Source organism: Canis lupus, chromosome 8 (genome assembly GCF_048164855.1).
Source record: "Canis lupus baileyi chromosome 8, mCanLup2.hap1, whole genome shotgun sequence".
Taxonomy (NCBI): Eukaryota; Metazoa; Chordata; class Mammalia; order Carnivora; family Canidae; genus Canis; species Canis lupus.
The window spans coordinates 35,011,063-35,038,714 of NC_132845.1; the positions used below are offsets into that span (position 1 = coordinate 35,011,063).

A 27,652-nucleotide genomic window follows, 5' to 3' on the forward strand; every position below is an offset into this window, starting at 1 on the left:
CCGCGGCGGGGACGCGGGGCGCGAGCGGGCGGCGCGGGGCGGTCGAGGACGGCCGGGGTCCGGGTGCGTGGATCGGCGGGCACAGGTGGGCCACCCCGCGGCGGCGCAGGGGCACCTCGGGGCTCGGGGAGTCGGCAGGGCCAGGGGCGCGCGGGGCCCGCGGGCGCAGGTGGCGGGAGACGGGCGCGCGAGTGGAGGCGCAGCGCCAGCCCGCGGCGGCCGGGTGCCCCGGGCGCGGGCCGGGATCCGGGAGCGCTGCGAGCCCGGCTGCGTCGCAGGGCTCAGCGCGGGCCCCGCCGAGACAGCCAAGCGCAGGCCCCGCGGGGCGCACGAGGGCCCCCGGGGACCGGCGCCCCGGCCCGGGCATGAGGCGCGGCGGGGCCGGCTGGAGCCGGAGGGGGAGCCGCCGCCGCCGTTGACCCGGCCGGCCGGGAGCAGGGAGAGATGCAGAGCCGGGCGGCCCGCGCCCCCCTTCCAACGCCGCCGCCGCCGCCGCCGCCGCTGCTGCTGCTGCTGCTGCTGCTGCTGCGGCCGCCGCCACTGCTGGGAGACCAAGTGGGGCCCTGTCGTTCCCTGGGGCCCGGGGGCCGGGGCTCCTCAGGGGCCTGCGCCCCCGTGGGTTGGCTCTGCCCAGCCTCGGCCTCCAATCTCTGGCTGTACACCAGCCGCTGCAGGGATGCAGGGACAGAGCTGACTGGCCACCTGGTGCCCCACCACGACGGGCTGAGGGTCTGGTGCCCAGAATCCGGAGCCCTCATCCCTCTGCCGCCAGCCCCCGAAGGCTGCCCGTGGAGCTGTCGCCTCCTGGGCATTGGAGGCCACCTTTCCCCACAGGGCAAGCTCACCCTACCCCAGGAACACCCGTGCTTAAAGGCCCCACGGCTGAGATGCCAGTCCTGCAAGCTGGTGCAGACCCCAGTGCTCAGGGCAGGGGAAAGGTCAACAGAAGAGCCCATGGGCGGGCGTCGGAAAAGGAACGTGAATACAGCCCCCCAGTTCCAGCCCCCCAGTTACCAGGCCACAGTGCCTGAGAACCAGCCGGCAGGTACCCCTGTGGCATCTCTGCGGGCCATTGACCCAGACGAGGGCGAGGCTGGCCGCCTTGAGTACACCATGGATGCCCTCTTTGATAGCCGCTCCAAACAGTTCTTCTCTCTGGACCCAATCACGGGCGCCGTGACCACAGCCGAGGAGCTGGATCGTGAGACCAAGAGCACCCATGTCTTCAGGGTCACGGCACAGGATCATGGCATGCCCCGACGCAGTGCCTTGGCCACACTCACCATCTTGGTGACTGACACCAATGATCACGACCCTGTTTTCGAGCAGCAGGAGTACAAGGAGAGCCTCAGGGAGAACCTGGAGGTTGGCTATGAGGTGCTCACAGTCAGAGCCACAGATGGCGATGCCCCCCCCAATGCCAATATTCTGTACCGCCTATTGGAGGGGCCTGGCGGCAGCCCCTCTGAAATCTTTGAGATTGACCCTCGCTCTGGGGTCATCCGAACCCGTGGCCCCGTGGATAGGGAAGAAGTAGAATCCTACCAGTTGACAGTGGAGGCAAGTGATCAGGGTCGGGACCCAGGTCCACGGAGTGCCACAGCTGCTGTGTTCCTGTCTGTGGAGGATGACAATGACAACGCCCCTCAGTTCAGTGAGAAGCGCTACGTGGTCCAGGTGCGTGAGGATGTGACCCCGGGGGCCCCGGTACTCCGGGTCACAGCCTCGGATAGAGACAAGGGCAGTAATGCCCTGGTGCATTATAGCATCATGAGTGGCAATGCTCGGGGACAGTTTTACCTGGATGCCCAGACCGGGGCTCTGGACGTGGTGAGCCCTCTTGACTATGAGACGACCAAGGAGTATACCCTCCGGGTTCGGGCACAGGATGGTGGCCGCCCCCCACTCTCCAACGTCTCTGGCTTGGTGACAGTGCAAGTCCTGGATATCAACGACAACGCCCCCATCTTTGTCAGCACCCCCTTCCAGGCTACTGTGCTAGAGAGTGTCCCCTTAGGCTACCTGGTTCTCCATGTCCAGGCCATCGATGCTGATGCTGGTGATAATGCCCGCCTGGAATACCGCCTTGCTGGGGTTGGGCATGACTTCCCCTTTGCCATCAACAATGGCACAGGCTGGATCTCTGTGGCAGCTGAGCTGGACCGGGAAGAGGTTGATTTCTATAGCTTTGGGGTAGAAGCCCGAGACCACGGCACCCCAGTGCTCACTGCTTCAGCCAGCGTCAGTGTGACCATCCTGGATGTCAACGACAACAACCCCACCTTTACCCAACCGGAGTACACAGTGAGACTCAACGAGGATGCGGCTGTGGGCACCAGCGTGGTGACAGTGTCGGCTGTGGACCGCGATGCCCACAGTGTCATCACCTACCAGATCACCAGCGGCAACACTCGCAACCGCTTTTCCATCACCAGCCAGAGTGGTGGTGGGCTCGTGTCGCTCGCCCTGCCGTTGGACTACAAACTCGAGCGGCAATATGTGCTAGCTGTCACTGCCTCCGATGGCACTCGGCAGGACACAGCACAGGTGGTAGTGAACGTCACTGATGCCAACACCCATCGTCCAGTCTTTCAGAGCTCCCACTATACGGTGAACGTTAACGAGGACCGGCCAGCAGGCACCACGGTGGTGCTGATCAGTGCCACGGACGAGGACACGGGTGAGAATGCCCGCATCACCTACTTTATGGAGGACAGCATCCCCCAGTTCCGCATTGATGCAGACACAGGGGCTGTCACCACCCAGGCTGAGCTAGACTATGAGGACCAAGTGTCCTATACCCTGGCCATCACTGCCCGGGACAATGGCATTCCCCAGAAGTCTGACACAACCTACCTAGAGATCCTGGTGAACGATGTGAATGACAATGCCCCTCAGTTCCTGCGTGACTCCTACCAGGGCAGCGTCTATGAGGATGTGCCTCCCTTCACCAGTGTCCTGCAGATCTCAGCCACTGACCGTGACTCCGGCCTCAACGGCAGAGTCTTCTACACCTTCCAGGGGGGCGATGATGGAGATGGTGACTTTATCGTGGAGTCCACGTCGGGCATCGTGAGAACGCTTCGGAGGCTAGATCGCGAGAACGTGGCCCAATACATTTTGCGGGCATATGCGGTGGACAAGGGGATGCCTCCAGCCCGCACGCCCATGGAAGTCACAGTCACTGTGTTGGATGTCAACGACAATCCACCTGTCTTTGAGCAGGACGAGTTTGACGTGTTCGTGGAAGAGAACAGCCCCATTGGGCTGGCCGTGGCCCGCGTCACAGCCACTGACCCCGACGAAGGCACCAATGCCCAGATCATGTACCAGATTGTGGAGGGCAACATTCCTGAGGTCTTCCAACTGGACATCTTCTCTGGGGAGTTGACCGCCCTGGTGGACTTGGACTACGAGGACCGGCCTGAATACATCCTGGTCATCCAGGCCACGTCAGCTCCCCTGGTGAGTCGGGCTACCGTCCACGTCCGCCTGCTTGACCGCAACGACAACCCACCAGTGCTGGGCAACTTTGAGATCCTTTTCAACAACTATGTCACCAACCGCTCAAGCAGTTTCCCTGGGGGTGCCATTGGCCGCGTGCCTGCCCATGACCCTGATGTCTCAGACAGCCTGACCTACAGCTTCGAGAGGGGGAATGAGCTCAGCCTGGTCCTGCTCAATGCCTCGACGGGCGAACTGAGGCTGAGCCGGGCGTTGGACAACAACCGTCCTCTGGAGGCCATCATGAGCGTGCTAGTGTCAGGTAAGGAAGGGCCCAGGTGGCGTCCGGTGGGGGTGGCCCTTGGGGGAGGGCCTGGGCACAGGTTCAAGGAAGCGCTGACCCGCCTCTCTGCCCAGTGTCTGGTGCAGAGGTTGAGGGGCGAGAAGCAGCTTGGGAAGGAGCCCTCAGAATCCTGGCAGCTGGTGTAGGCCCCGCCTGCTGCCCCAGGCTGGGCTGGGCTGCTTCGGTTGGCTGCCCCCTGCCTACCACCCTGTGACGTGGCAGGGGAAGTGTTGCGAGGCTGCCCTGGCCATGGCTGCCAGGATTGTGAAAAAAGGCGCGGGGAAGACTGGGGACCAGGAGAGCTGGGGGAGGGGTAGAGAGGACTGTGGTGTGTGTGGGGGGAGAGGCGAGCCGGGCCCCTCAGCACCCCTTCACGCCCGGCAGGATATTCCTGTGATCTCATAACAGCCTTCTGACAGAGCAGAGGGCCACGGGGCACAGGGTTGCCGCCGAGGGGTCAGGACCCTGCAGTTGGGCCTCTTCTGGCCCCTTCTGGCTCCCGGCTGAGTCCCAGACTGGCTGAGGGGGACTTTGTCTAGAGCATTCTTTTCCCTCCAGGCAGAAAGAGCCTGGCCTGGCTATCCCTTCAGAGCTCCCGCAGGAAGTGAAGCCAGAGCTCATTGTCTCTGTCCAAACAGACCCCACTGTCAGAGGCCATGGTTTGGGGTCCAGCTTGGGGGAGGGGCTGCAGGGAAGCCAGGGGCAGGCTGAGGCCTCCTGGGCCCCCTTGCCACCCTATGGGCTCTTCTTAGGATGTTAGGCCTTCCTGTGACCAGCCCAGGCTCAAGGAATGGAGTGTGGAACCAGGATGAGCCAGGGGACCGGTGGCCTTTGAGGGTACAGCCCCCTGCTCCGGTGGGGAGAGAACTGAGTCCTGGGGCGTGGGAGCCTGGCCGGGACCCAGGCTGGACATTCCTGCTGCTTGGCCAAGCGCTCAGCCTGCAGACTCCCTGGACAGAGGGCTGGGGGAGGAGAGTTGAGGGGGGCCGCTTTCTGTCTTCTCTGTCAACTGTGGGGAGTGATCGGCAGTGGCATAGGAGGGGGCCAGCCCCAGGTTGCTAAGGCCCTTCCCTAGCTGGGGAACAACTGGTGCTCCCTTGAGGGCCCCTTGTTAGGGGCACCCTGTGGATGGGTGGGCCACGGTACCCCACTCCAGACACATCATGGAGGAGGAAAAGAGCCGGGCACCCCTCTACTGCCACCCCAGGGAGTCTGGGCTTGGACTGGAACGAGATGGGGAACGAGAGGCATGTGAGATGCAGGGTGTGGCTTTAGCCCCCTCCTCGCTCTGGGTCCTTCCTGGACAGATGCCTCCCCTCCTCGGGTGGCCATGGGAGCCAGGACATGTGAGCCGTTATTTTTATTTATTTATTAATATTCTTTTAAGATTTTATTTATTTATTCATGAGGGGCACAGAGAGAGGCAGAGACACAGGTAAAGGGAGAAGCAGGCTCCCTTCGAGGAGCCCGATGCGGGGCTCAATCCCAGGACCCCAGGATCATGACCTGAGCCGAAGGCAGATGCTCAACCACTGAGCCACCCAGGTGCCCTGACGTGAGCTTTTAGAGATCATCGGCAAGGCCCTGTGCCTGTCGAAGCTTCAGTTTTTCTCCAGGAGGAAGGGAAGGGCTGGAGTTCCTGTATCCTGTATCCTTCTCTGTGCTGGGAGAAGCAAGCAGTGGGGAGGGATGGGAAAGAAGGGGCTCTCCCTCGTGTCCTCCCCCCAGCCTGTCCTAGGTGAGTGTGGCAGGGCACTGAGGAGGCCCCACGCAGCCTTCAGGCTCCTACCTGCGGAGCCCCTGACCACAGCTCCCCTAGAACAGAAGGGAAGGCCTCAGGCTGGCCCTCTAGCCCGACCCCATCCTGTCCCCTCCATCCTGTCCCCTCCGCCCTGACCTTTGGACACAGTCACCACGGCAACCCCAAAGTTCAGGGAGGCTGGGGTGAGGGGGGGAATTGATTCCCACTGCCCCTTTGTTTTCCTTTTCTTGTTCTTTGTCTCTCTTTCTTCCCGCCCCTGCCCAGCCCCTGCCCACCGGGGCCCTCTGGTGCTGCCCCTCTCTAGGGCGCTCTCCCCATCTCCTGCGGGGCTCTCTCCTTCCCCACTTTCTCCATTGCTGGGTCTTTCCCTGGATCTTTGTTTTCCCCTGTTTAGTCTCCGCGTTCCTGCCTCTCTGACTTCCCCCTCTCATTTTCCCCGTGGCTGAAGCTGCCCCAGCTTGGGCTGGGGGGCTGTCCTGAAGCCTCAATTCTCCCTGCCTCTTTCCTCCTCTGCTGGGACACACAGGAGCTCCTGTGTGTGGTCTGGTCAGCTCCCAGAGCGGGGGACCCTCTCTGGGGCTACAGCTCCCACCAGCGCACCTGCTGGGGAAGAGAGGCTTGGAGTCTGATCCTGCCACAGTCCAGGGCCTGGGACCCCTGTTCCCACCCTGCCCTGGCACTGGAGGGGTGAGCCAGGTCAAGGCAGGGGAGAGGAACAAAGAGGAAGGCTTGTGCAGTAGGTTGATTGCTGGGGAGGGGGACAACAGAGGAAGGGGCAGGTGGCCACAGATGGTAGACCAGATGGGAAGCAACAGAGACACATTGGGTGAGGGGCAGGGGCGGGGCCTGGGGCTGCTGGGGGGGGGCGTGCAGGGAGGAGTGCTTGTTCGCAGGGCTGAGTGGTGGTGAGGTTTCTCTTGCTCACAGGCTTTGCCCCCTTCCCTCCCTAATAAGTTAGAGGCACTGTGTGGACTCTCGGGCCACTTTCTGCCTAGAGGGACTGTCCCATCGAGGAATCACTGGGCAGAGGCACCAAGTACACAAGAGCCCTGTGCCAGCTCCGCCTGAAAGAGGGAGGAAAGTGGAGCCTGAGGTCATAAATCTGTGCAGGCTTCCTGGAGTCGGTGAGCTTAGGGCAGGTGAGAAATGTAGGAGGGCAGAGAGCTGGTGTCTGGGTAGGCCAGGTGGGAAGGCACAGCATGTTCAGTGGCTATAGACAAGAGTAGGAGGAGAGGGAGTGGGTAATGACGAGCAAGCATGCTGGTGAGAGCAGGAGGGCTTCAGCGGTCTCATGTGATGAGGCTGGAGGGGAGGTGGACCAAGGACAGGGCTGAGATGGTCTCTGCCTTCAGCCTTCAGGCTCAACTGAGCCACCTGGTGTAGTGAGCCACCTCAAATAGGCCTGGCTATTCTGGAGACAGATTCTATTCCCAGGTTCCTCCTCCTCCTCCCACCCCATCCCAGAAACACAACTCCTGACCCATTCCTGCTAGGGAGTCCTTTTCCATATCAACTCAGGGCCCCTCCTGCTGTGTTTTAAAGACCATTTCTTGGGGCACCTGGGTGGCTCAATAGGTCGAGTGTCTGCCTTCGGCTCAGGTCATGATCACCGGGTCCTGGGATCCAGCCCCCAAGTCCCCTGCTGAGCCCCCTGCTTAGCAGGGAGCCCGCTTCTCCTTCTGCCCTCCCCCCCTCATGCTCGCTCTCTGTCTCAAATAAATAAATAAATAAATAAATAAATAAATAAATAAATAAATAAAATCTTAAAAAAATAAAGACGTTTCTTCACTATGGAGACATCTTAATATTTACTGAACACCTACTTTGTGTAGAACATTATAGTGAGTAAAAATACAAATACCCTTTAGAGCCCTGCTGAGCCATTTACCCCTCTCCACTGGCCTCCAGCCTTCATTTCTGAGCTAAATAAAACCCATGGCCATGTGTATGTGCATTCAGGTGTGTATGGTATTTCTGGGCTTAGAGTGTGGGTGGAGTGAGACACTAGAGTGTGTTAGCACCTAGGTGTTAATAAGTGAGTGTGTGGCCTGCAGGTGTGGCAGGCACTCGGGTATAATGTGGTAAGCCAAGTGGGCGATGGATAGCTAGAGGCCCAAGGCTAGAGGAGAGATCAGACTCGTGGGGCTCTTCTGGGGTTTCGGATTGGCCAGCTGCCCAGGCCCTTCCATCTCTGCCCCCAAGATCTCTCACAGCATCAGGGCAATGGGTGGTGCAGCCTCTGGTAGGGTGGCTCAGCTGGATTTCCTGGGGTGAGGCCCCCACCAGGCTATCTTCAGCAGCCTGGAGTTGGGCAGGAAGAATGCTTTGTGTGGGGTGTTGCTATGGGGATAGCAGGCCTGCGCCCAAGCAGCTATGGGGCTCAGTGGGAGGGGGACTGGGTGGCCCACTGACCCAGTTCACCACCCCCACTCTGCCTTGGTCGGGGAGGAGAGAGCACAGCCAGGGTCAGGGGTATGGGAGCCTTGAGATATAGAGGCTGAGGGGGCAGGATGATCATTTTTGTGGCTTTCTCATGGTGCTCTGGGCCCTGTAGAAAGGTAAGAAATAGGAAAAATCAGGTTCTAGTGCAGGGAAGCCGAGATTCCGGTTTAAGAGAGCAAGACCCTCCGCTTGGGCAGGGAAGGGTGCACGAACATTCAAACATGTGCCATTCTTCAGACGTTGTGATCGCGGGCACGGGGGGGGGGGGGGGGGGGGGGCGGGCGGTGTTGGGGAAAGCATGCCAAGAGAGCCTCTGAAAATCAAATCGCCCTAAGTGTCTATGGGGGCTAGTCCCTCAAGGTGTGACTTGCCTACAAGTGACGTCCATGTAGTTTCTTGGGCACTTTTTTTTATTTTTATTTTTTTAAATTTTTATTTATTTATGATAGTCACAGAGAGAGAGAGAGGCAGAGACACAGGCAGAGGGAGAAGCAGGCTCCATGCACTGGGAGCCCGATGTGGGATTCGATCCCGGGTCTCCAGGATCGCGCCCTGGGCCAAAGGCAGGCGCCAAACCGCTGCGCCACCCAGGGATCCCTTGGGCACTTTTTGCCAGTTAGTGAAGGGAGTCAGTCCATCGTGGCATCTGGGCGGAGCAGGGGTGCTGGGCCGGATCTCAGTCCCCCCTCCCCTGTCGGGTGCTCGGGAGGGCTAGGTCTGTGGCCTGGCAGCCCTGACCCTCCAGCCCCGCTCATCGCATCCCGACCTGTGTCGCTTCCCCGCAGATGGCGTGCACAGCGTGACCGCCCAGTGCGCCCTGCGTGTCACCATCATCACGGACGAGATGCTCACGCACAGCATCACCCTGCGCCTGGAGGACATGTCGCCGGAGCGCTTCCTGTCCCCCCTGCTGGGTCTCTTCATCCAGGCGGTGGCCGCCACGCTGGCCACACCGCCGGACCACGTGGTGGTCTTCAACGTGCAGCGGGACACGGACGCCCCGGGCGGCCACATCCTCAACGTGAGCCTGTCGGTGGGCCGGCCGCCGGGGCCGGGGGGCGGGCCGCCCTTCCTGCCCTCCGAGGACCTGCAGGAGCGCCTGTACCTCAACCGCAGCCTGCTCGCGGCCATCTCGGCGCAGCGCGTGCTGCCCTTCGACGACAACATCTGCCTACGCGAGCCCTGCGAGAACTACATGCGCTGCGTGTCGGTGCTGCGCTTCGACTCCTCGGCGCCCTTCATCGCCTCGTCCTCCGTGCTCTTCCGGCCCATCCACCCGGTCGGCGGCCTGCGCTGCCGCTGCCCGCCCGGCTTCACGGGCGACTACTGCGAGACCGAGGTGGACCTGTGCTACTCGCGGCCCTGCGGCCCCCACGGGCGCTGCCGCAGCCGCGAGGGCGGCTACACCTGCCTCTGCCGCGACGGCTACACGGGTGAGCCTCCCGGGAGAGCCCCACGGGAGAGCCCCACGGGAGAGCCCCCCCCCCCCGGGTGAACCCCCCGGTGAGCCCCACGGGAGAGCCCCCCGAGTGAGCCCCCACGGGAGAGTCCCACGGGTGAGCCCCCCAGGTGAGCCTACCAGGTGAGCCTCCACAGGTGAGCCCCCCTGGAGAGCCCCACGGGAGAGCCCCCCGGGTGAGCCCCCACAGGAGAGCCCCACGGGTGAGCCTCCACAGGAGAGCCCCACGGGAGGGCCCCATGGGAGAGCCCCCAGTGAGCCCCCCGGGTGAGTCCCATGGGAGAGCCCCACGGGTGAGCCCCCACGCATGAGCCCGGGGGCTGCAGGGGGGCGCCTGTTCCCTTCTGGGGGCCAGCATAGCCCCACAGGCCTGGGCCTGTGGGGAGGAGCTGTGCGAGCCCCTCCCGGAGCAGCGGCCGCCTGGGCAGTGAGCGAGGTCAGGGCCGCAGTGAGTGAGGTCAGGGCCGGCTCGGGAGGCAGCCCCTCGGGGTTCTGGCTGTGCGACCCTGGGCACCTGAACCTCTCTGTGTCTCAGTATTTTCAAACAGAGATAACACGTCAACTTACGTCATAGCACGGTTGTAAGAATTAATATAATGAACTTAATACATGTAAAGAGCTAGCTTTGGAAGCTGTTGGCTGTGATGTAAGAGACCACTGGGATCAGGTGACTTGTTCCGAGTGTCCCCTCACAGCCTGACTAGCTCCAAAGCTGGGCCTGGGACCTGGCCTCCCCCACCCCCCAACACCGAGGGAATTACCTTTCCGGGCTATAGGCAGTGCTGTTCTTCCCAGGCATTGAAGGAAAGGCATAGAAGACACTGGAGGTTTCGGGTGTGGGGTAGGGTTGTTTCAGAAGGTCATTGTACCTGTGTGACCCCTAGCACCAGAGCTTCACCCCTGCCCAGGTTCTGGAGAAAGGGTCAGGCCTCCCCATTGGCCTGTGACCTGAGTCTTGACACAGCATCCCCTCCCCAGCCTCTCTGGGAGGCTCACTGCCTCCGCTTTGTGCTCTGCAGGATCCTGTTTCTCCTCAGAACACCCCCTTCCCCTCTCCTCCATGGGCCCTGCCTTGCCAGATAGGTTAGGCCTTCCTCTCTCCTCCACAGCCATGCCCACTGGCCCTGCCAGCAGTGGCAGCCGACCCCCACCGCCGTCCCTGCCGCCCAGAACTTGCCAGACTTGACTCCTCTCAGCTGCTGCTGTGGGTGGGGGTGGGAGGGAGAGGAGGGCTTGGGGGATGGGAAGGGAGTCTTTGTCCAAGAGGATGGGGAGGGGGGCTTAGGGTAGGCGAACAACAGTTTCCATGGAAACAAGAGCCAGTCACTAGGCACAGGAGCTGAGAACCTATCTCTAGAATCTGGGAATGGGGAGGGAGAGAGAGGAGTGGATTTTCCCATCTGATGTTGTTGGAATTTTCATCTCCTCCACTGAAAGCCTGGTCTGCTCCCAAGTCTCACATCTCCACGCTGTCAGCATCTCCCAAGTGCACAGAGGGCCTCCGTCTGGACCCCAGGGCTGAGAGTAGGAGTTCTCTGCCCCATTCCCAGGAGTCCCCAGCTTCCCCCCCACACACACACCCGTGTCCACCCATAATTCTGACAATCCAAGTGGGAGCCTGGTCTCATCCCTGGAGAGGGAAACTGATCTTGGCTCCTAACAGAGACAAAAGCACCAGTTAGGAGGGAGTGGGGAGGGAGGGGGTTTGGCACCAGCCCTCGTGTTGTCCTACAGTGCCTTCCTCCATGCACATTCACCCCTGTGGGAACACAACACCCCCATGCTTTCTTAGTAGCCTTGACACCAAAGGATAACTAGGACCTGGGCCTTAGATCAGGGGCCCTGGCAGGCTTGTGGCTTGAGCCCCAAACAGGAGTACAGAAGGGCCTGGGAGCTTCAGGGACTTGCAGGGCAGCAGTATAATGGGATGGTGGTGAGGATGGTGCGGTGGGCTAAGCACAGCACCCCGGTTGCCTAGATCTCAGAGAAGGTGAGGACATGAAAGGCAGTGTGGGAGAATTTGGGAGTGTTCCAGGAGGTATGGCTGGGTGGGGAGGCATCCCAGTTCCCCTCCACCTCCTCAGGCACTTGGTGCTCACTCTGCCTTTCTCCTTGCCCAGGTGAGCACTGCGAGGTGAGTGCCCGCTCAGGCCGTTGCACCCCAGGTGTCTGCAAGAATGGTGGCACCTGTGTCAACCTGTTGGTGGGTGGCTTCAAGTGCGACTGCCCATCTGGAGACTTCGAGAAGCCCTACTGCCAGGTGACCACACGCAGCTTCCCTGCCCACTCCTTCATCACCTTTCGTGGCCTGCGCCAGCGCTTCCACTTCACTCTGGCCCTCTCGTGAGTGGCTGGACACTGGGGGTGGGGTGTATGGGGAGTGTGGTGGGCCCCTGGGGTGTCTCCCGTTCTACAGACAAGGTGAGAGAAAGGGCAGCAAAAGTGCTTGGAGCAGGTTGTTGGCAGAGCCAGGTCTGCACTGAGAGTTACCTGTGCACTTGGCTAGCAGACCTTCCTCACCCACCAGGCTTGCCTTATCACTCCTCCTGCCTACCCTTGAGGGTGGGGAGCCCGAGGGGCCAGGGGCTCTGGTTTTAGTTCTGGTTTGGGCTCATCTTCCACACTTTAGCTCCACAGTCCATCACCTTAGCCAAGGTGTAAGCCCTCTGGAGGGTCCTGGGTAGGATCAGGGGCTAGTTAGGTGGCTGGGGGTTGGGGTTAGGTAGGTGGCCCATTCCCTACCCCCATCCCCAACCCCTGCTCAGGTTTGCCACCAAGGAGCGTGATGGGCTGCTGTTGTACAACGGGCGCTTCAATGAGAAGCATGACTTTGTGGCCCTCGAGGTGATCCAGGAGCAGGTCCAGCTCACCTTCTCTGCAGGTGACCCCGGTTGCCCCATGTCCTTGCCCATCTCAGGAAGGCCCTATGTGTCTTGGCCCCTGACCCCAAGACACACACTTCCCCCTCCCCGAGCCAAACCTGGGTCCAGTCCCAACCACGAGCATGCCCTCCCCATTCCCAGCCCTCATCCAGTGTCCCAGCTCACCTGGGTGCTTTCTCCAGGGGAGTCGACCACCACCGTGTCCCCATTCGTGCCTGGAGGGGTCAGTGACGGCCAGTGGCACACAGTACAGCTGAAGTACTATAATAAGGTGGGTGTAGGAGGGGGTCAAGGAGTTGGAAGGTTCTGTCCTTGTCTCAGTGTTCAGACGTAGGGGGCGCTTCGTCCAGGGGGTGCTGCTCATGGCACTTCTGGCAGAAAGGGAGGGACGGGGGTGGGGACTTGCCACTTTGCTGGGGTGTTCCGCTTCTACCACCCCAGAGCGTTAGATGCTCCCCATCCTGATAAACAAGCACAAAGTCTGGTGGATGCTGAGGAAGGCAGCTGAGCATGTGTGTCATGTGAGCACACTGTATGTGCAAGTGAGTATGTGTACACGCATGTGTATATGTGTGGTACGAAGAAGTGTCAGCATGTGCTGGCATTTTCGTGCCTGGCCCATGGACCTGCTGGGCTCCTTGTTCACCGTTTCCCTTCTCTGCCCTTCCCTGTCCACAGCCACTGTTAGGTCAGACGGGGCTCCCGCAGGGCCCATCTGAGCAGAAGGTAGCTGTGGTGACCGTGGATGGCTGTGACACGGGGGTGGCCCTGCGTTTCGGAGCTGTCCTGGGCAACTACTCCTGTGCTGCCCAGGGCACCCAGGGTGGCAGCAAAAAGTGAGCTGGGAAGGGGGCTGAGGCATGGGGTGTGGCAGTGGGGGAGGGTTGAGAGGGTAGGCCTTAGGGGACCCTGAAATGGAAACCAGTCCGGATGGGGGCCTTCCCTCATTGTGCTTCCCTCAGCCTTCTGCAGGGGTCAGGGTTGGGGGTGGAAGCGGCAAGATTTAGGGCCTTGAGCAGGGTCTTGTGGAGTGGTCCCGGGAAGGGTGGGGACCAGATGAGAGCGGCTCCAGGTCGGGGTGCCTCCCTTCCCCTGTGCTGTTCTTCAGGGTCCCGTGGGCTCCTGCCTCGGCCCTTCCCCACTCTAGCCTGGTGGCAGGGAGAGGGGAGAAGGAAGAGCCAGGAGCTCCCCCATCTGCCACCACTTTTGCTCATGTGGCCACCATTTTTGCTTCACCAGGTCTCTGGATCTGACCGGGCCCCTGCTGCTGGGCGGGGTACCTGACCTGCCCGAGAGCTTCCCTGTCCGGACGCGGCACTTTGTGGGCTGCATGAGGAATCTGCAGGTGGACAGCCGGCATGTGGACATGGCTGACTTCGTCGCCAACAATGGCACCGTGCCTGGTATGGGAGCCTGGGCCAGGGGCGAGGCCAGGAGCCCAGGGCAGAAGGGAGGGCTGTGCCTGGTGTGGGGACGTGCTGGGGGGTTCAGAGGCCCCTCCGCTACAGGTTTACTGTTTGGAGCCCCGACCGAGCCCCCTGCTCTCCTTTCTAGGCTGCCCTGCCAAGAAGAACGTGTGTGACAGCAGTACTTGCAACAACGGGGGTACCTGCGTGAACCAGTGGGATGCGTTCAGCTGCGAGTGTCCTCTGGGCTTCGGGGGCAAGAGCTGTGCCCAGGGTAGGGGAGGCAACCAGAGAAGCCAAGGCCTGGGAGCTGTCGACAATGCTGGGAACGCTGGCAGGGTCGGGGCAGGCACTGGGCAGGGCCCAACCACGCTGGGCTGTGGGTGGAAAAGCATGTCTAGGCAGAGCCCTGAGAGGGGAGCACAGGAGACAAAGGGCCCAGTCAGTGGCAGGCCTGGGCACAGTGTGGGGCGGGCCCAGGACAGGTAAACGCTCTGGAGGGCGGGGCCTGCAAGGGGAGTGGGCACTAGGAGGCCTGCCCTGCCTCCCCGGGGAACCACCGCCTCTGAGCATCATACCCCCCGGGGCACTTGGCTGCTCCGCCCGTCACAGTCTACCTTTATCTGCCTCCCCAGAAATGGCCAACCCACAGCGCTTCCTGGGCAGCAGCCTGGTGGCCTGGCACGGCCTCTCGCTGCCCATCTCCCAGCCCTGGCACCTCAGCCTCATGTTCCGCACGCGCCAGGCCAACGGTGTCCTGCTGCAGGCTGTCACCAGAGGGCGCAGCACCATCACCCTGCAGGTGATGCCAGGAGGGGTGGGGGGCGGGCGGGCCCTGACCCTGGCTGAAGTGCTTCCCGGAGGCTGGCCAGGAGGCTGGCCAGAGATGGCTGGGCAGGGTCTATCCTTTGCCGGAGGAAGAGGCAGCTAGAGCTGTTTGTTGGATCACTGCTGCCACCTCTCGGCCCTGAGAGAAATAATAGGTTTCCCTCTCCAGCCTCGGCTGGCCAGTAGGATGGTGTGGTGGTCTGGGAAGGAGGATGGTGGGCTACAGGAGCCAATTAAGGCAGTCGGCTGACCCTCTTTTCTTTTCTTCTGGTAAAGCTGAGGGAAGGCCATGTGGTACTGAGTGTGGAGGGCACAGGGCTCCAGGCCTCGTCTCTGCAGCTGGAGCCAGGCCGAGCCAATGATGGCGACTGGCACCATGCACAGCTGGCGCTGGGAGCCAGTGGGGGCCCCGGCCACGCCATCCTGTCCTTCGACTACGGGCAGCAGCGGGCAGAGGGCAACCTAGGCCCTCGGCTGCACGGGCTGCATCTGAGCAACATCACGGTCGGGGGAGTGCCTGGGCCAGCCAGTGGTGTGGCCCGCGGCTTCCGGGGCTGTTTGCAGGTGAGCATCCTCCTCTGCCTTCCCCTCCTCACCATCTGGAGGCCAGCGCCACAGAGGGCCAACATCGCTTCTGTCCCCGCCAGGGTGTGAGGGTAAGCGAGACGTCGGAGGGGGTCAGCAGTCTGGATCCTAGCCGCGGGGAAAGCGTCAATGTGGAGCCCGGCTGTAGCCTGCCAGACCCGTGTGACTCGAATCCGTGTCCTGCCAACAGCTACTGCAGTGATGACTGGGACAGCTATTCTTGCAGCTGTGATCCAGGTGTGCCAGGGATCCAGGGAAATGGGCAGGTTGGCGGGGGCCCAGGGACTCCTTTCGGCTCTGCTGTGTGACCTGAGGCCAGTCATGCGACCTCTGGGCCTCATCTCCTGCACTGCAAAGCCATAGCCAGCTGGTATGATTCTCCGAGTGGAAGGAGGTGGATTGAAGGCAAGTTTAAAGAGAGTGCCAGGGGGCACAGCCTGGGTGGCTCAGTGGCTTAGCGCCGCCTTCCATCCTGGGGGTGGTCCTGGAGACCCGGGATCAAGTCCCACATCAGGCTCCCTGCATGGAATGGAGCCTGTGTCTGTGCCTCTCTCTCTCTCTCTCTCTGTGTCTCATGAATAAATAAATAAAATTAAAAAAAAAATTAGAGTGCCAGGGCAGGGTGGGTATTGAGCCTCTCTTGTCTTTACGGTTTCAGGTTACTATGGTGACAACTGTACTAATGTGTGTGACCTGAACCCATGTGAACATCAATCCGTGTGTATCCGAAAGCCCAGTGCCCCCCACGGCTACACCTGCGAGTGTCCCCAAAATTACCTTGGGCCATATTGTGAGACCAGGTAAGTGGACCAGGGCATGCTGCAGCAGGCCCCAGTAGCCACTGCCTGTCTCTGGGGTGTCCCTCGGAGCACCGAGAACCAGGCTGAGCTACAGCCAGCCAGAAGGGCCACATGTGGCTATAGCAGATGGGGGTGGCAGAAGGAACTCATGTCTTCCTGGGCCCTCTCCACAGGATTGACCAGCCATGCCCCCGAGGCTGGTGGGGACACCCCACGTGCGGCCCGTGCAACTGTGACGTCAGCAAAGGCTTCGACCCAGACTGCAACAAGACAAGCGGCGAGTGCCACTGCAAGGTGATAGCTCTGACCTGGGCCTTCGCAGTGGGTGCCTGGGCCCTTGCAGGGAGGCCGTGGAGAGAGCCTTCCTGCAGAGAGCTCCAAGCTATGTGCCCTTGTTCTGATGGTGGGTGGTGGGGAACAGGTGGCCATGGGCTCTTGTGTGTCTGTGGTTTGAGGGCACCCAGGACCGATAACGTTACCGGTGAGCTCTAGGCCAGCTATACTGTTTTTTTGTAGCCTGCTCATCGATCACTGCCTGTCTCTGGGATGTCCCTCAGAGCACCGATTTGGTGACCTCAAATCGTTACCAGTTAAATATTTTGAATACCACTCCTGGGGAGACCTGAAGTCAGCGAGCCTCTCCCTAAAGGGACCACCACCAAAAGAACCCATGAGCATCCCGGAGAGAGAGCCTGAGCCAATGACCCACGTCCTCTGTCCTCCCTCTCAGGAGAACCACTACCGGCCCCCTGGCAGCCCCACCTGCCTCCTCTGTGACTGCTACCCCACGGGCTCTTTGTCCCGCGTCTGTGACCCTGAGGACGGCCAGTGTCCATGCAAGCCAGGCGTCATTGGGCGCCAGTGTGACCGTTGTGACAATCCTTTTGCTGAGGTCACCACCAATGGCTGTGAAGGTGGGGTTCCTGTAGTGGGTTGGTGGCTGTCCCGCTGTGTGCCAGGGAGGCCAGGCATGGGGGGCTGGTTGCAGGCCTGAGGCTGCTGAGGGAGGGCTGGGAGCCTAAGCACAGCTCCCGGGGGACAGTTGCTCCTGGGTGACCCAGTGTGCTTCCCTGCAGTGAATTACGACAGCTGCCCACGGGCCATAGAGGCTGGGATCTGGTGGCCCCGTACCCGCTTCGGGCTGCCTGCTGCTGCCCCCTGCCCCAGAGGTTCCTTTGGTAGGTGCTGGAAGCCTCGAATGCAATATTGTGGACTCAGCCTCTCATCGCTGGGACGAGGGTGGGAAGCCCCTGACTGCAAATCCTGGGACCTCTCTCTGGTGTCCAGGTCCTAGAGACCCCATGTCCCATTCTTCCTTGGCACACTGTTTCTCTGCTCCCAAGGTTGCCAGAATAAAGGGCACCTATATCTTGAATTTTTAGCAAAAAATGCTGAAAGACCCACAGTGTGCCTGCCATAGGGCTGGGTCCTAGAGATTCGAAGATGAATCACACAGGGTTCCCATCCTCCACTCACCACCTGGAAGGGCAGTGATGCCACTGGAAAGGCAGTTAGGGGAGTTGGGGGTGTTGGGTGCTCTTCCAGGGGACACAGCGCTGGGATGGGGGCTGGTGCTGGTCCTTGGATTGATGATGAACAGAGAGGGGCAGAGAGCACCAAGGGGCGGCTGCAGAGGGGTAACCATGTCTGGGGGCTTGAGGAGAACATATGCCCCGTACTCCTATAGTCCTTGTTCAGGCCCATCATGCAGAGGCTTTGGCTCTAGTGTTCTCTGCACCTGTCTTCCTCTTCTCACCTGGACTACAGGAAGGCAGGGCCCCTGTGTGCTTGTCTTCTATCTCTGGCCTATGAGGTGCTGGCCCCCAGAAACTCAGAGAGGTCCCTGAAGCCTCCTGTGTCTCTCCTGAGGCCTGTCCTCTGGGCTTCCTTCCCCCAGGGACTGCCGTGCGCCACTGTGATGAGCACAGGGGGTGGCTCCCCCCAAACCTTTTCAACTGCACATCAGTCACCTTCTCAGAGCTGAAGGGCTTTGTAAGTGAACCTCCTCATCTCTAGCTCCTCTCTCCCCTCCCTGCTGCCAGCTTTGAGAAAGGGGCTTCTGGAATTCCAGGCCCTGCCTCCTGGGGCCTCCACATGGAGTGGTCATTTCTCCCCTTTCCTGAGGCCCCTTTATTCCTGAGTTCCAGGTCTGCCCTCTGGGGACCTCACTGCCGCCCTCCTGTGCTGATTTCCCTTGCTCCCTGTCCTGTCTGGCTCCATCCTAGGCTGAGCGGCTGCAGCGGAACGAGTCGGGTCTGGACTCTGGGCGCTCCCAGCGACTGGCTCTGCTTCTGCGCAACGCCACCCAGCACACGGCCGGCTACTTTGGCAGTGATGTCAAGGTGGCCTACCAGCTGGCCACACGGCTGCTGGCCCACGAGAGTGCCCAGCGGGGCTTTGGACTGTCCGCCACACAGGACGTGCACTTCACTGAGGTGGGGCTTGGATGGGGCAGGGCTGGCACCTTAAATGGGGGTCATGGTGAGTGAGCCTATTGCCAGGGCCACTTGGGGGCCTTCCCTACCTTTAGGAAGGGACTTCCTAGCTGGCATGAGGCCTCCAGGAGCTCCCTTGAGCCATGGAACTTAGAGCATCTCTTTGCAGCCCTTTTCCTAGTAAGGTGCTAATAGAACTGAATGTTTGTGGGGGGCCTGGTGTGACCCGGTTCCTTGGAGCAGAGGCCCTGCCCACTGTGCCAGGGTGGGGAGAATCAGCATCTAGTACATATGTGGGGGTCCAGGCCCAGGACCCGGAAGCTCTTAGTTGGGGAATGAGGAGGGAAGGTTTGTGGTTAGGGTGGGTAGCCGGGGCTGGTCTCGGCACAGGTGAGGCCTGGTGGTGGGGATGAGAAGGTGTGGGGCTACAACACCGTGACTGTGCCCCCCCTAGAATCTGCTGCGGGTGGGCAGTGCCCTCCTGGATGCGGCCAACAAGCGGCACTGGGAGCTGATCCAGCAGACGGAGGGTGGCACCGCCTGGCTTCTCCAGCACTACGAGGCCTATGCCAGCGCCCTGGCTCAGAACATGCGGCACACCTACCTGAACCCCTTCACCATTGTCACACCCAACATTGGTGAGACTGGGTCAGGGAAGGGTTTGTAGAGAGAATCCCTGGCAAAGGTGGCCATGCTGCGGGCCTACCTGCTTGACCCAGGGTCTGACCTGTGACCCTCTCCCTAGTCATCTCTGTAGTTCGCTTGGACAAAGGGAACTTTGCTGGGGCCAAGCTGCCCCGCTATGAGGCGCTGCGGGGGGAGCGGCCCCCAGACCTTGAGACAACGGTCATCCTGCCTGATTCTGTCTTCAGAGGTCAGTGGGAAGCTAAAGGGTGGGTCGGGGTCAGGCTGGGGCATCTGTGCAGGGCCCAGCTGAGTGGACAGTGTCCCGATCCCAGAAACACCCACCGTGGTCAGGCCCGCGGGCCCTGGAGAGCCCCAAGAGTCAGAGGAGCTGGCGCGGCGTCAGCGGCGGCACCCAGAGCTGAGCCAAGGTGAGGCTGTGGCCAGCGTCATCATCTACCGCACTCTGGCCGGGCTGCTGCCCCACAACTATGACCCGGACAAGCGCAGCCTGAGGTGAGCAGCTAGGGAGATGCAGGGTGGGTGGGCGTGTGGGTTGGGTGGCTGAGTGCTGAAGCCTAGAGAGAGGCCAGGGGTTGGAGGCACCCCCGAGTGATGCAGAGATGCGTCCCTTCAGCCACTAGACTGCCATAGTGACTGTATACCTGCCTGTTCCTCATCAGAGTCCCCAAACGCCCGGTCATCAACACGCCCGTGGTGAGTATCAGTGTCCATGACGATGAGGAGCTTCTGCCCCGAGCCTTGGACAAACCGGTCACCGTGCAGTTCCGGCTGCTGGAGACGGAGGAGCGCACCAAGCCCATCTGTGTCTTCTGGAACCACTCCATCCTGTGAGCCTGCACTGCCCTACCTCCAAGGCTTTGGGCGGAGAGCCAGGCCTCCCTGGGTGCCTTACCCTCCTTATCTCCTGATCCCGCCTTCCTCACGCAGGGTCAGTGGCACAGGTGGCTGGTCAGCCCGAGGCTGCGAGGTCGTCTTCCGCAATGAGAGCCATGTCAGCTGCCAGTGCAACCACATGACGAGCTTTGCCGTGCTCATGGATGTGTCCCGGCGGGAGGTTGGACCCACCACGGGGCAGGGGGCAGCTGTGGAGCTAGGGGTGGGAGCCCAGGGTGCGGGGCTGGATGCTAAGGCCCCGCCCCTCCTAATTCTCTGGGCCTCCTGCCACCCGCTCTGCAGAATGGAGAGATTCTGCCGCTGAAGACACTGACATACGTGGCCCTAGGGGTCACCTTGGCCGCTCTGCTGCTCTCCTTCCTCTTCCTCACCATCCTGCGTGCCCTACGCTCCAACCAGCATGGCATCCGACGGAACCTAACTGCTGCTCTGGGCCTGGCTCAGCTGGTCTTCCTCCTAGGAATCAACCAGGCTGACCTCCCTGTAAGTTGTCTCCCCTCACCCAGACGCTGTCCACAACCTGCCGTCCTCTCGGGAGTCCTCCCCAGCTCCCTGCTCCTGGTCCCTGCTCCGGTTCTGCTAGAACCCAGCCCGGCACCCAGCCCATGGTTTCCCCTTCTCCAGCTCCCCCTCACTTCCCTGGCACCCTAGAAGTACCTTCCTCTGGCCCACACCTCCCGAAGCACCACCTGACACTCCGACTTTCCCCGCTGCCTAACAAGATAGAATCCGTGCTCTGGGTGCACCCTGGTCACTGACCTGGCATGGCCGGGCCCCCCAGTTTGCTTGCACAGTCATTGCCATCCTGCTGCACTTCCTGTACCTCTGCACCTTCTCCTGGGGCCTACTGGAGGCCCTGCACCTCTATCGGGCCCTCACCGAAGTGCGTGACGTCAATGCTGGCCCCATGCGCTTCTACTACATGCTGGGCTGGGGCGTGCCCGCCTTCATCACAGGTACATCCCACCCCTTCCTCGGCCTGAGGTTCTACATCTCTAGGCTTTGGGTCTCCCTTCATGCCCTATTCTCCCCACCCACATCCCCATTCCCCGGTCTGAGTTCTCTCAGCCCCCCAAGGCTCCCCACCAGGGGCTGGGGCTCCCCCCACCCATCCTGGAGAGGTCAGTGTTGACACATGGTGGGTGGAATCCTCAATCCTTGGCACCCCGGCCCTGTGAGCCCACGTGATACCTGACCAATTCCCAAGGCCCCACCACCCCTTCCCCTGCTGTTGTCACCATACCCCCAGGTCTGGCTGTGGGCCTGGACCCTGAGGGCTATGGGAACCCTGACTTCTGCTGGCTCTCCATCTATGATACGCTCATCTGGAGCTTTGCTGGCCCCGTGGCCTTCGCTGTCTCGGTAGGTGCTAGAAAGTGGGGTGAGCAGGCTGCATGTGTCCTTAGGACCTGGGCCCCCGTGGGGTGGGTACAAGCTGCCTGTCCCCTGACGATTCCCCCCACCCCCTCCCCTGCTAGATGAGTGTCTTCCTGTACATCCTGGCGGCCCGTGCCTCCTGTGCTGCCCAGCGGCAGGGCTTTGAGAAGAAAGGCCCTGTGTGAGTACAGGGGGCGGGTGCCTGGGCAGCGGGCTGGGGGCAGGCCTGGGTGTAGGAGGCCACTGGGCTCACAGCCTGTCTGTCTCCAGCTCGGGCCTGAGGCCGTCCTTTGCTGTCCTCCTGCTGCTGAGCGCCACGTGGCTGCTGGCGCTGCTCTCTGTCAACAGCGACACCCTCCTTTTCCACTACCTCTTTGCTGCCTGCAATTGCGTCCAGGTACCTGGCCCAGCCCCATGGAGATGGGTGGAGGGGGTGCGGCTCGGCTGTGGGGGGGCCACACACGCACTTAGCTGCTGCCGCCTCTTGTCCACCAGGGCCCCTTCATCTTCCTCTCCTACGTGGTGCTTAGCAAAGAGGTCCGGAAAGCACTCAAGTTTGCCTGTAGCCGCAAGCCCAGCCCTGATCCTGCACTCACCACCAAGTCCACCCTGACCTCGGTGAGGGAGCTGGGGACGGGGAGGTGGAGGGGTCTGAGGCGGGGAGGAAGAGGCAGGAGCCCCATGGAGCTCCTTGTCTGTGCCTTTGCCCCACCTCATCTTCCTCCTTACATCCTTTCCTGGAAGGAGGAAGGGGTGGTGAAATGGTATGTGAGGCCCGGGAAGAGAGGGCTGGCGGGTGGGGTGGGGAAGAGGATTTTGACTCAGGAGAAATGGGAGTGGATGGAACTAGGAGGCATAAGGCGAGGAAGTGGACAAGATGGGATCCAGCCATGGATACCCAGCATCTGAGAATACTTGGCGAATCTTGGTAAACTTTCTGTCTGCCAGCACATTCTTGGGAGATAATTCCTTATACCATTTTTACCAGGAAGCCCTCATAGCCGAGTCCGGAGTACTTGGGGCGCATAGGGCTGGCACGGTTATGGCTGAGCAACAGCCACTACTGGGCCCTATACGGAGGGGGCAGCAGAGACGGGCTTCTCTCTTCTAGACCTGGGCGTGTGGGAGGTAGACCTCAGGGCAAGCTCCCTCGGCCCCTCCACTCGCCACCCTTCCCCCGTCCCACTTCCCTGCTTACTGAGCTCTCTGTCCCCTGCCTAGTCCTACAACTGCCCCAGCCCCTATGCGGACGGGCGGCTGTACCAGCCCTACGGAGACTCAGCCGGCTCTCTGCACAGCGCGAGCCGCTCGGGCAAGAGTCAGCCCAGCTACATCCCCTTCTTGCTGAGGTGAGCCCTGGTGTTGGGAGCACCAGCAGAGGGAGAAGAGCCCACGCATGTTGGAAGCCAGGCCGGCCAGGCTGGGAGTTGACTAGCTCATAGGGTGGCAGCTTCCATTAGAAGCAGGAGGGGGCAGCCCGGGTGGCTCAGCGGTTTAGCGCCGCCTTCGGCCCGGGGCCTGATCCTGCGGACCAGGGATCGAGTCCCATGTCGGGCTCCCTGCAAGGAGCCTGCTTCTCCCTCTGCCTGTGTCTCTATTCCTCTCTCCCCCCCTCTCATGAATAAATAAATCTTTAAAAAAAAAATCAGGAGGGGCACCAGGTGGGAACTGGGAAATCAGGGAGAGAGAAGAGAATGGGACACCGGGCAAGGTGATGGGTGACCCCTCCAGCATGGTCTTGTCTTCTCAGGGAAGAGTCTACACTGAACCCTGGCCAAGGGCCCCCTGGCCTGGGGGACCCAGGCAGCCTATTCCTGGAAGGTCAAGACCAGCAGCATGGTGAGAAAGGAAGCTCCTGCTGGCCAGTGGGGGGCAGCTGCCTGGCTTTTGTGGAGGGTGTGCAGAGGTGGGTGGGTCAGCTCTGATCTCTCCCTCATCTCCCAGATCCTGACACAGACTCTGACAGCGACCTGTCCCTGGAAGATGACCAGAGTGGCTCCTATGCCTCTACTCACTCATCAGACAGCGAGGAGGAGGAGGAGGAGGAGGAGGAGGAGGCCGTCTTCCCTGGAGAGCCGGGCTGGGACAGCCTGCTGGGGCCTGGCGCTGAGAGGCTGCCATTGCACAGTACCCCCAAGGGTGGGCCAGCGCCAGGGCCGTGGCCTTTGAGGGGCAGTGGGAGGGGAGAGAGCCAGGGATTCCCTGGGTGGTGACTTTCCTAGTTGTCTGCCTTCTCTGGGCCTTATGGACTTCCTTTCTCCACCAGATGGGGGCTCAGGGCCGGGGAAGGCCCCCTGGCCGGGAGACTTTGGGACCACAGCAAAGGAGAGTAGTGGCAATGGGGCCTCCGAGGAGCGCCCGTGGGAGAATGGAGATGCCCTGCCTCGGGAGGGGTCCCTTGGCCCCCTCCCAGGCCCCTCTGCCCAACCTCACAAAGGTGAGTGGGGCATGACCGGCTGCCATGCTCCCCCGGCCAGCAACCTCACATTTGTCCTGTGGCTGGTAGGGCTCTCTAGGGCAGCCCCATGATCCTACCGCCTGCTCCTCATGGCACCTGCCCCCTCCGCCCTCCCACCCTGGCCCACAGGCATCCTCAAGAAGAAGTGTCTGCCCACCATCAGTGAGAAGAGCAGCCTTTTACGGCTACCCCTGGAGCAAGGCACAGGGTCTTCTAGGGGCTCCTCAGCCAGCGAGGGCAGCCGGGGCGGGCCCCCTCCCCGCCCTCCACCCCGGCAGAGTCTCCAGGAGCAGCTGAATGGGGTCATGCCCATCGCCATGAGCATCAAGGCGGGCACGGTGGATGAGGACTCATCGGGCTCCGAGTGAGTGGGTCTGGCTGGGTGGGACAGGGTGCGGCCCCACAGAGGCCCTGGCTGGGCTCAGAGCGGCTTCTGGGCCTCCCTGGGCTGCCCTGGCAGGCGGTTGGGGGGTGAATGGGCCGGTGTAGCCCAGCTCCACCATGACCTTCCCCCAAACCGTGGAGCCCGGCTCAGCTTGGCCTGCAGCAGGCACAGTGAGGGAGGGTGGGGAGCTGGGGTTGCTTTCCTGTTTCCTCCTCCTGGTGAAAGCTTCTCACTGTCTTCTCGGCTCTGACTAATTCGCTGTCTGCCTTTTCTGTCACTTTCCTTTCCTGCCTCTCCAGATTTCTCTTCTTTAACTTCCTGCATTAACCCTGGGCCGGTGGTTCCTACACCCCTGAGGCTCCCTTACCTTCCCCAGCTGCACTCATGCCCCTACTCCTGTCTTGTGCTTTATCCTGCCCCTGCTCCCCAACGCCTGCCCGCAGCAGCGATGAAACGTCCATCTGAGGAGCCCGGGCCTTGCCGGGAGGGGTCGCACCCCACCTAAGGCCATCTAGTGCCAACTCCCTCCCCCACCATCCCCTTCACTGCACTTTGGAACCCTGGGGCCAACATCTCCAAGACAAAGTTTTTCAGAAAAGAGGAAAAAAAGAATTTAAAAAAGGATCTCCACTCTTCATGACTTCAGGGATTAATTTTTTTTATATGCTGGAAACTGACTCCCCTTCCCCTTCCCAAAGAGGATAGGACCTCCCAGGATACTTCCCAGCCTCTCCTCGGTTTCCCATCTGCTGTGCCTCTGGGAGGAGAGGGACTCGTGGGGGGCCTGCCCCTCATTTGCCATCACCAAAAGGAAAGGACGAAGCCACGCGCACCCAGGGCATCGGGCCCTGTGGGCTGCACCCCTGCAGGCCTCAGTATGGCGAGGGCGGCCAGGGCGAAGGCATGCCGCACCCTGCCTGTGCCGTCCCGCCCAGGAACTGAAAAGGCCCTGTCTGGCAAGGGGGCAGGACTCCGCGCCCCCCAAACCCCCAAATGCTGCATGAACACATTTTGAGGGGAACCCGTGCCCCTGGGCGGAGGCCGGGCCACCCCAGTCCCTCTCCCTTTCCTGGACTCTGGCCACGTGCTGCAGCCCAGGCGTTTGCTCAGTTTGCTGACCCAAAAGTGCTTCATTTCCCTGCCTGACCCGCCCGGGGAAGGCCAGTCATGTGTTCAGTTGCGCTTCTTTGCTGTGCGGTGGGGGTGGGACGGGGAGGAAGAGTAAATTCAGGGCTGGCTCGGTTGCCCCCCAGAAGTCTCGAGCACAGGTCTCAAGTCTGGGTGCTGTTGTCCACCCCACCCCCCCACCGCCCAAGATCAGGCAAATGCCACTTTGTCTGACCTGCTGTGGCCTCTGAGACACGTTTGATTTTTAACCCCTTTTGGGAATGGGCTCTCTTCTTCAAAGGACTGGGTCCTGTTCCTCTTTCTGCCCCCATCCGGCGCCCATTCCCAGCTCCCTGCGAAGAGAGAGTTAATATATATTTTTATTTATTTGCTTTTTGTGTTGGGATGGGTTTGTGTCCGGTCCCAGGGGTCTGATGTGGCCGAGACAGGTTGGGTGTGTGCCCAGCAGCCCTGGCGAGGGGCCTGAGGCCCTCCCCTTGTCCTAGGCTGTCACCTCCCGCCTCCTCTCCTCCCGCCGCCGTCTTAGTTTGCCAACCGCTGTTTGAGGTACCATTTGCGCTGAGCATGTTTTACGGATTTGTCACTGACTTTACTCTGGAGCAGGTGGCTAGAAAAAGAGGCTATGGGTGGAAAAAAAAGTACCTATTTCTCATTTGTAAGGCTGGTTGCTGGCTTTTCTGCCATGGATTCTCCCCGCGAACTCTCCCCTCAGCAATTCCTACAAAGAGTTAAAAATTTAACTGGTTTTTAACTACTGATGACTTGACTTAAAAAATACAAAGATGCTGGATGCTAACTTGATACTAACCATCAGATTGTACAGTTTGATTGTTACTGTAAATACAGTAGGGTTTTGTGTTTGTTTTTTCATTTCCCCATACTACTGAATAAACTCTAGTTCTGTGCGGGTTGAGCACTGTCATCATGTGCTTCTGTGCAGTGCTCTGGAAAATAAGAGCAGCCAGGGTCCTAGGAGGGCTGGGGGACAGGGGCCTCGGATGTCAAGCGGCCACTGAGCTAGCCCTGCTACTGACATCCCAACAGTGCTCCCTGGATGGCCTCATCAGCACAGAGCCCATGTCCTAGCATGTCCAAGGAGGATGTGGCAGGTGGCAGGAAAGGCTCTTTCTCCCCAGCACTGGAGGGACTTGTGTTCCTGGAGAGGCTGCAAAGAGCAGGCAGGTTTTCAGTGCAGCCCCTTAGGGCTGAGCCCTGGGGACAGAACTCAGGAGGCAGGGAGAGCAGAGGTCAGTGGCTGAGTGGCTCAGTGACGTGGTATCTCCTGACGCCACTCCTCTTGGGCCATTTTGTGTGTTCTACCGTTGGAAATGAAGTGACAGTTCACACTCAAGCCACCTATATGTTCTGCAACATTACTCCTATTCCCAAGTGTTGTGTTTTTCAAAGGTCTGTTCAGCAAACTATTTAGGGGGTTAATATGGGGGCAGTAGAGGGTGGTGATTAAGAGCACAAACCTCCAGACGGCCGAGTGACTTAATCTCTCTGGGCCTTAGTTTCTCTGCCTGCAAAACGAGTATGATAATAGCAACCGCCTAATTGAGCTTTTATGAGAATTAAATGAGTTAACACACGTAAAGTGCTTAGAACAGTTCACAGTGCATAGTAAGAGGCCAGTGAATGTTGGCTTCCCTCATTGTTGCTACTGGGGGGAGGGGGAAGGGCTACAGTGCATAAAGAGAAAAACAGCCAGATCCGAAGGGCAGGAAGTAAGCAGGTAGCTGCCCAGGGGGGCAGCTGTGCAGGCAGGCAAGGTGGGGGTTGCGAAATTCCAGACTGACCCAAAAGGGGAAAGGAACATGCCTCGTCCTTTCTGGCCACCAGGTGGCAACAGCCTGTGGGTCTGCCACTCATTTTGCCTCCCAAGCCACACATGTGCCATCTGCTGGCCACACCTCAGGGCTTGCCTAGGCGTGCGGGCACCCCATCAGGGAGTCACGACCGGCCCTCCTCACCAGACGCCAGTGCAGGTCTCAGCTGGAGAACACACCTGAGGTTTTCTTGCCTCTGCTGGATTTCTCCAGAGCCAAGTACTGTTTGTTTCCACATCCCCTCCCCCAGCTCAATTCTTAGAATCCCGGAGGCTGTAGGAGTTGTTGCAAGAGGCTCAGGGAGAGGGTGCATGCCTAGGCGGCTGCCACTGTGATACAGGTGAATGTGTTCAGTGAACCCGAAGATTAGCCACAAACGAGAAGACAGCAGTGGAGGCCTCTCTGTCTGGGGAAGGACATTTCGGTGCCTACATAGGATGCTGATGGGCATATATATGTGGGAGGCAGCGAGGTGGGGGGGGCCTCAGCTGACACACCACTTCCTCTACTCAGTTGCCTACTGGCTTCCTTAAGTCATCACCTGGCC

General features: G+C 60.6%; 1 protein-coding gene and 1 long non-coding RNA gene across 6 annotated transcripts; one reads left to right on the plus strand and one right to left on the minus strand.

Annotated features, from left to right (window-relative positions):
- The first annotated feature begins 429 nt into the window (after positions 1–429).
- CELSR2 (cadherin EGF LAG seven-pass G-type receptor 2) lies at positions 430–26,189 on the plus strand. 5 transcript variants are annotated; one of them, XM_072834841.1, is made up of 34 exons: positions 430–3,766; positions 8,777–9,424; positions 11,571–11,793; positions 12,216–12,331; positions 12,515–12,603; positions 13,011–13,168; positions 13,572–13,735; positions 13,887–14,012; positions 14,374–14,540; positions 14,843–15,130; positions 15,214–15,388; positions 15,810–15,951; positions 16,125–16,245; positions 16,682–16,865; positions 17,028–17,129; positions 17,849–17,943; positions 18,177–18,386; positions 18,841–19,024; positions 19,132–19,260; positions 19,346–19,526; positions 19,694–19,861; positions 19,962–20,088; positions 20,211–20,411; positions 20,710–20,884; positions 21,178–21,290; positions 21,407–21,486; positions 21,576–21,702; positions 21,801–21,923; positions 22,527–22,654; positions 23,056–23,144; positions 23,250–23,444; positions 23,572–23,742; positions 23,893–24,127; positions 24,448–26,189. In XM_072834841.1, the coding sequence occupies exons 1-34, from the start codon at positions 445–447 to the stop codon at positions 24,473–24,475; spliced, it is 8,784 nt and encodes a 2,927-aa protein (XP_072690942.1). In that variant the 5' UTR covers positions 430–444; the 3' UTR covers positions 24,476–26,189. The 5 variants fall into 5 exon arrangements, with proteins under 5 accessions (XP_072690942.1, XP_072690943.1, XP_072690944.1 ...); XM_072834842.1 differs by having other exon boundaries at positions 24,592–26,189; XM_072834843.1 differs by having other exon boundaries at positions 24,595–26,189.
- On the minus strand, positions 8,396–12,347 carry LOC140638106 (uncharacterized). The gene is made up of 3 exons (XR_012035285.1): positions 10,628–12,347; positions 10,212–10,271; positions 8,396–9,182 (listed from the first exon to the last, which is right to left on the minus strand). It is a non-coding gene; the product is annotated as an uncharacterized lncRNA (long non-coding RNA).
- Positions 26,190–27,652: the final 1,463 nt, after the last annotated feature.